Here is a 6244-nt window from a genome sequence, read left to right on the forward strand (position 1 = left end):
ACAGCATACTTAAATATGAGGATGCAGTAATATGAAGTCCAGTTTAATTGCTAATATATGTTTCAGTACTCTTGTCTAAACCAAAACAGTATTCTTAGTTTAGCTTTTTGAATTAAAATATAGTTGTACCTTTATTGATATGTAGTTACCAGATCAAGTCTCCTTGCAAAAACTCCTGAGGAAAACCAGTATTAACAAAAAGCTTATTTGGTGTACAAGTAATTTAGTAGCTTTAAAAAAAAAAGGGGGGGGTGGGGGTGGGAAGAAAAAGGAAGATCTTCCCTAATGGTTCTAAAACGTACTTTGGATATAAAGTTGAGCTGAAAATCCAACCTAGATACATGTACTAGATAAGGAACCCACATGGTCATCCTTTCATCCTTTAGTGAGTTGTAGACTCAAGAGTTTGAAGTAATGTGTCTTACTCTTGGATAATGTGTGTAGAATATTTATGTTTATAAAGCTTTAAACAGATTGTGTTAAAGTTGTTATCTGCATAGCCTGTGTATTAACTTTATCCAGAAGTGTGAGGCAGTTCTTCACTGGTCTTATGAAGGGACGCTTTATTAGTATGAAATACTGCTACCACTACTGCTACTAAAAGTAGTAAGAATAAGTAACAGTCATTGAATAGAGAATCTGTCACTTGGCAATACTGTAAGAGCACTGCACTTTCCGTTTGTTCTCTGTATGCCCTGAATTTTCTCAGTCATACTTGTTTGTTGGCAAACTCATGCAGCAGTGCCATCAAATCATTCAAAGAATGTTGCCCAAATCAACATTTGCGAGCAAATGTATGTGCGGAAATCCCTGCCTCCTCCCTCATTCCCTTAGGATATTTACAATGATTAGAACAGTTCTTTCACTGCTTAATGTCTGTACGTGTGTCCTTCATCCATGTATTAATGTGCTTGAACTATGGGCAGATTGGAAAGTGAGAGTCCATGCAGCTTTTATCTCTAAAGATGATCCAGATAAAGAGAGTTTTGGTGATATTTCATTACGCAAACACATCGTTCAGATTAATATCTACTGCCAGATGTTGCATATACATTCTGTACTAAAAACAAATTACAAATTTTGAGAGAACATGTGCACATTCCATATGTTTATAGTGCTATAGTACCTTACTGTGTATTCAAATCTCAACTGTGTTTCAGTGATGAAGCTCTGGCAAGTAATTATACAAAATGCCTGTCTAGTGGATCACTTTGTTTATTGCATCATCTTCCTAAGAGTGGTAATTTAGAGTTGTCTAGTTAATTTCTTGGATATGAAAACTTCAAATATATGGATTGTGTTAGGCCTTAGAGAAAGGTTTTTGGAGTAGTCTGTGCATTTGCTTTGAAGCCAAACCTTATCCATCTGCCTTAATATTTTTTGGCTTAATATGTCAAACACTGCATCTCGTCTCTGTTAGCAGTAGGCTGCGCAGCCCCTCAGAGCTGGGCACAAGATGCAGAACTTTTGACTTCCTCAGATACTCTGTCTAGTGAGTAGTCATATGAAATATGGGTTAAATGTATCAAACTTCACTTTTATCTCTTTGAGGGTTTTTTTCTGATATAATATGGATTGAGGAGATCTGTACTGGGAAGCTAAAACAGAGCTGTGAAGATACGTGAGGACCTTGTATTTCCATATAGCAGTTTTACAGAAGAGAAATCAAAAGCCAGCTGTAGAGGTTTTAGTGATCACAGCTCTAGCCCAGCCTGGCAATATTTACATGTGCTGGTTCTTTGTGCAGTCTTTACATTCAGTTGTAAGATATTATTGAGCATTTGAGATGTCATTGCCTGTCCCAAATAAAAAAATGCATCTTTTTGTGATTGAAATAATGGTTTATCACAAAATCTCTTATAAAAAATGCCAGCTTTTTTTTTAATCTGTGTTCATGTTTTTGTGGAAAGAGTTTTGTAAGTCTTATATTTTGCGGTTTTCCTCCTGTATTTGGAGTTTTCAAATTTTCTTCTTTCCCCTTCTCTTCCTCTTGACAGCTGTCATGTGAGACGATTCATGGTAGCGACTTGTGTTTTAATATCACAAGAGTCAATGTAAAAATTAACTTTGTTTGCATTTTGCCTGCTTCATTGGAAAGATGCTTATTAATTCATATTTTCATTATTAATATGCTCTTTTATTTTCTAATCCCATTTGAGAACCCTATGCAAAACTAGTTGTGTTTCTTACAGCAATAGGTGCAGCAGGAACCTGAATTTCTTGGGTGAAACAGAATACACATCTAGCAAAACCTGTAGCCTTTTTTGTTCTTACCTTCTGCTTCCATTTGGTTTGTTCGGAGGTTGGTCTCTTCTGCCAGGCAAGCAGTACCAGAACAAGAGGACACAGTCTCAGGCTGCGTCAGGGGAGGTTTAGGCTGGAGGTTAGGAGGAAGTTTTACACAGAGAGAGTGATTGCCCACTGGAATGGGCTGCCTGAGGAGGTGGTGGGGTCGCCGTCGCTGGGGGTGTTCAGGGCGAGGCTTGACAGGATGCTTGGTTGTATGGTTTAGTTGATTAGGTGGTGTTGGATGATAGGTTGGACATGATGATCTCGAAGGTCTCTTCCAACCTGGTTAATTCTATTCTATTCTATTCTATTCTATTCTATTCTATTCTATTCTATTCTATTCTATTCTATTCTATTCTATTCTATTCTATTCTATTACTTTGTAATGATTTTTACAGCAAAAGATGTGTATCATGAATTGTTGAACATATTTATGATGCTCAGCAATGAATCTTTGTGAGTGATAATTTATAGTTTTTAACTTCTTTTTTTTTTTTTCCTTTTAACATAGGTTTTCTTTTCAGTTTTTTCTGGCATATTTGTGCGTAAGCCCATGGAACAAATCTGAATCTTTGAGTGCTGGAGGATCCTGGTTTACAATAATTATTAAAAAACCAAGCAAAAATAAATCTGGAGGTTCTGAGGAAAATGATTCAATATACCTGTCTTGCTTTTGTTAGAATAAGTTGTAAGTTTCTTTTCCTTTTCACTTTTACCAGGTAAAACGGAATGTGTATGACCTAACTAGTATCCCTGTCCGTCACCAGTTATGGGAAGGCTGGCCTCCTTCAGCCACAGATGACTCAGTAAGTAGCTTTGCTTCTCGTTCCACATCTTCCTACAAATGGCTGATTTTACTTGGGCTTTTGATCAGAATCACCATTTGCAGTAACTTTAACGTTACACATTCTTCAGGGCTTTATCCTGAAAGATACAAATCCCAAAGTATTGCATTACTGAAGCACGTGGAACTTATTCACGTGTAGTAAATTCAGTGCGTGTTTTAGATGAGAAAATGGCATGTTCCTGGATTGAAGTGAAGCTGCACAACATTTTGGAGGCTGAAGAATTCTATTGCAGTGATTGAACTGCAGGAAAAATGTCCTGCATTTTACATGTATTCTGAGTGCAGGTCTAGATCTTTATACTCAGCCTGTCTCTGGCTTTAAGCAGGGGATGTTCCTCATGAAAGCACTGGAGAGCTTCACTTTCTTTTAAAGTGTCTACTTTGATCCCTGCTGGACCAGTAAAAATTTGTGGATGCTTGCAAGATCACATTTTGAAATAGTAATTATTATGTATAGAGCATATGTATTCCATTTTCAAATGTATGTTACAGGTTTTAGAAGTTACATTGTTTAGAATTGGAGGGGAATCTTAGTGGGGATCAATATGAACCTCTGGTGAACAGAATCAACTAATTGAATTGCTGACAAATTTGTGAAATTGTGGGACTTGATTGCAGAACTCCATTAAATATTCAACTTGCTTCCTTGCATGGTTGTCCCCATAGTATATTTTGCAGCATATGTTTCAGTTTTGCTCATATCATTTGCTTCTGGTAATATGTTCCCAGTGCCAGCTAGAGGAACCACCTTTATGTAAAACAGACCAACCAACTGAAACCCCCCAAAAGCCAGAAATAGAATTATGTAGTTATGTTGTATGTAGGATTTGTGACCTGATGAAAACCAAACCTACCAACCAAAAGTGTTTCAATTTTTATCAAGTCAGTCATTAAACCTGAACAGTCTACAAAATGAAAAAATAATTTGGATTTGATTTGCCTACATATTACCATTATCTTCAATCCATTAACTTTTCTGTTACTCCTCTCTTCTTGTCAAGGGAGATTTGCTGTTTGTATGATAAGACTGCTGCTTTTTTGCTCTGGGTAAAGCATTTATGCCAATCATTTAAAAAAAAACCAACCAAAAAAAAACCCCAAAACCAAAGGCAAGCACAGACTGACTTTCTAATACACTTGTAAAATATGTCTGTGGTAGTGTTTGCAGCAACAGTAGTTGAATTTGAGAGAGGTGGGTAAATCTCTGCTCCCTGTATTCAGGAGCGTATCTGAGACGATAGATGCAAGTTCTGAAATAACAGCATGGTGTCATGTGGTAATTACAGGCTTTGAAATCTGGATCCATTTTAACGTTTTATTTATTTATATAGCCCAAGAAAGAATTGGAAACTCAACACTTCTAATCCGTTTTCCCACAGCTGTTAGATTTGCCTTCCCCCCCCCCCCCGCTACCCCCCCGGCCCTTTTTCCTCCCTGTCTTTTGAATAGAATACCTCACATATGTAAAACTCATAAATCTGTTTTAAGTCTGTTTTTACAAGTGACATTGTTGCAGGTGAATTTTTCCCCTTTTCATCTTTAATGAAACTGGTGACTGTTGAGTCATCTGCTCCAAAGCAAGAGAGTCCTCAAAGCTCACTGCTCGAGTCTGGTGCAGCTGAGACTTGTCAGCTGTGTAAACAGATTTGAATGTGTTACCAACAAAAATATAATTAATTTCTGTCTAAAATTAGAGGCCATAGCTAAGTATTTATAAAGATTTCATGTCATCAATGACTGTCTATGGGTCTGTGATCTAAACGTTATTTTTTTTCCTTTGCAAATTAGAGATATTCAGTAATTTAGCAATTAGTCAGGATGGCAAATTTTTAAAATCACTTTTTCTGTTATGAGTTTCTTTTATCTTGCTGTATTGGGTAGTAGTACTGTATTGCAATTAAAGAGTTAAAGAGAGACTTGATTAAAATACTTTTTCATTTCCATGTTATGCAGCATAAGAAATACTTTGTAATACCACAGGAGGCTTTTTCAGTGCAGTTCTCGTTAACCTTTGGCTTAGCAAACAGGACAACTAAATAGACTTGGCATAATTGGATTCCTGTATCATCTTGAGTCTCTTATGAACCTGACAGACTACAGTCTTCTGACATTATCTGGAAATTTAGTGGAGTCAATAGCCATTTAAAACATTGTTGCTTCATTTCCCCTCAGAGTTAAGATATGTTCTCTGCTTGTAGTATCTAATGAAAGATGGGATACTGTATGAATTGTCAATAACTCTTTCAGGTCCTTTTGCACACTTGCACTAGGGAAATGGGTATCAAAACCTCCACACAGGAGAATGTTTTCATGCTGTGTCGATTTGATTGTGGGGAGCAAGTCATATATAGAGTCTGTGGAAATCCTATTTCACCGTTCGTCAAGGTCGTGTTTTTAGCTTTTATTGTGCCCAAGTAATTTTCAGTGCCACAAATTATCTCTCTTCTGCTCATTAAAGTTCAAACAAAGTAGATGTATGAATTTTAAATCTTTTTTTTTCCTTAATATGTTTACATGAGTAAAACTGAAACTTTAATTACAGTAAAGGCTTAATTTATCTATTTTTGTGTGTATATCATCCACTGATGTAGTGAAGTCTTAAAACCTACCCTAGGAAAACAAATATCTGCTTTAAATAAATTCACAATTTGTTCTCAAATTTTATTTTGCATTTTGTGACAACCTTAACATTCTAGAGCTTGTAAAATGAGAACCGTGCCTGCATTCCATTTCTCTTTGCTGTAATGGCTGAACTTCTAAACTTCCACTTCTAAACTTCCACCAGTAATTACTGGTATTGCCAAGTGCAGTGAGCAACCTATATAAATAAGTGTCCATTAACAAAAAAATATCTGAGGTCAGTCTTAGGTGGTGTTACAGTTGTTACATGGAAGCATTGTGATTTTATTGTAGTACAGATTACTTTTGAGGTATTAGCTTTACATATGTATGTTCAAGGTAAACCTTTTTTAGCTCGTGAGGTCACTGGGTTTTGATTTCATTTTGGGAGGATGAGTTTTTGTCCCTGATTCTTCTGATGAGAAGAAGCAGAGAGGTTGCTTCTGTGCTGCTTTTGTTCTCTCTATTAAAGCTAAAGCTTTTTTCTGT

General features: G+C 36.4%; 1 protein-coding gene across 1 annotated transcript in view; it reads left to right on the top strand.

The window, feature by feature from the left end:
* The window catches only part of FAF1 (Fas associated factor 1), a 180061-nt gene that overhangs the window by 89969 nt on the left and 83848 nt on the right, over nucleotides 1-6244 (top strand). Inside the window, exon 8 of the mRNA XM_009909019.2 lies at nucleotides 3009-3095. Coding sequence (XP_009907321.2) covers nucleotides 3009-3095 — 87 coding nt within the window. The remainder of the gene's footprint in view (nucleotides 1-3008; nucleotides 3096-6244) is intronic.

Source organism: Dryobates pubescens, chromosome 11 (genome assembly GCF_014839835.1).
Source record: "Dryobates pubescens isolate bDryPub1 chromosome 11, bDryPub1.pri, whole genome shotgun sequence".
NCBI classification, from domain to species: domain Eukaryota; kingdom Metazoa; phylum Chordata; class Aves; order Piciformes; family Picidae; genus Dryobates; species Dryobates pubescens.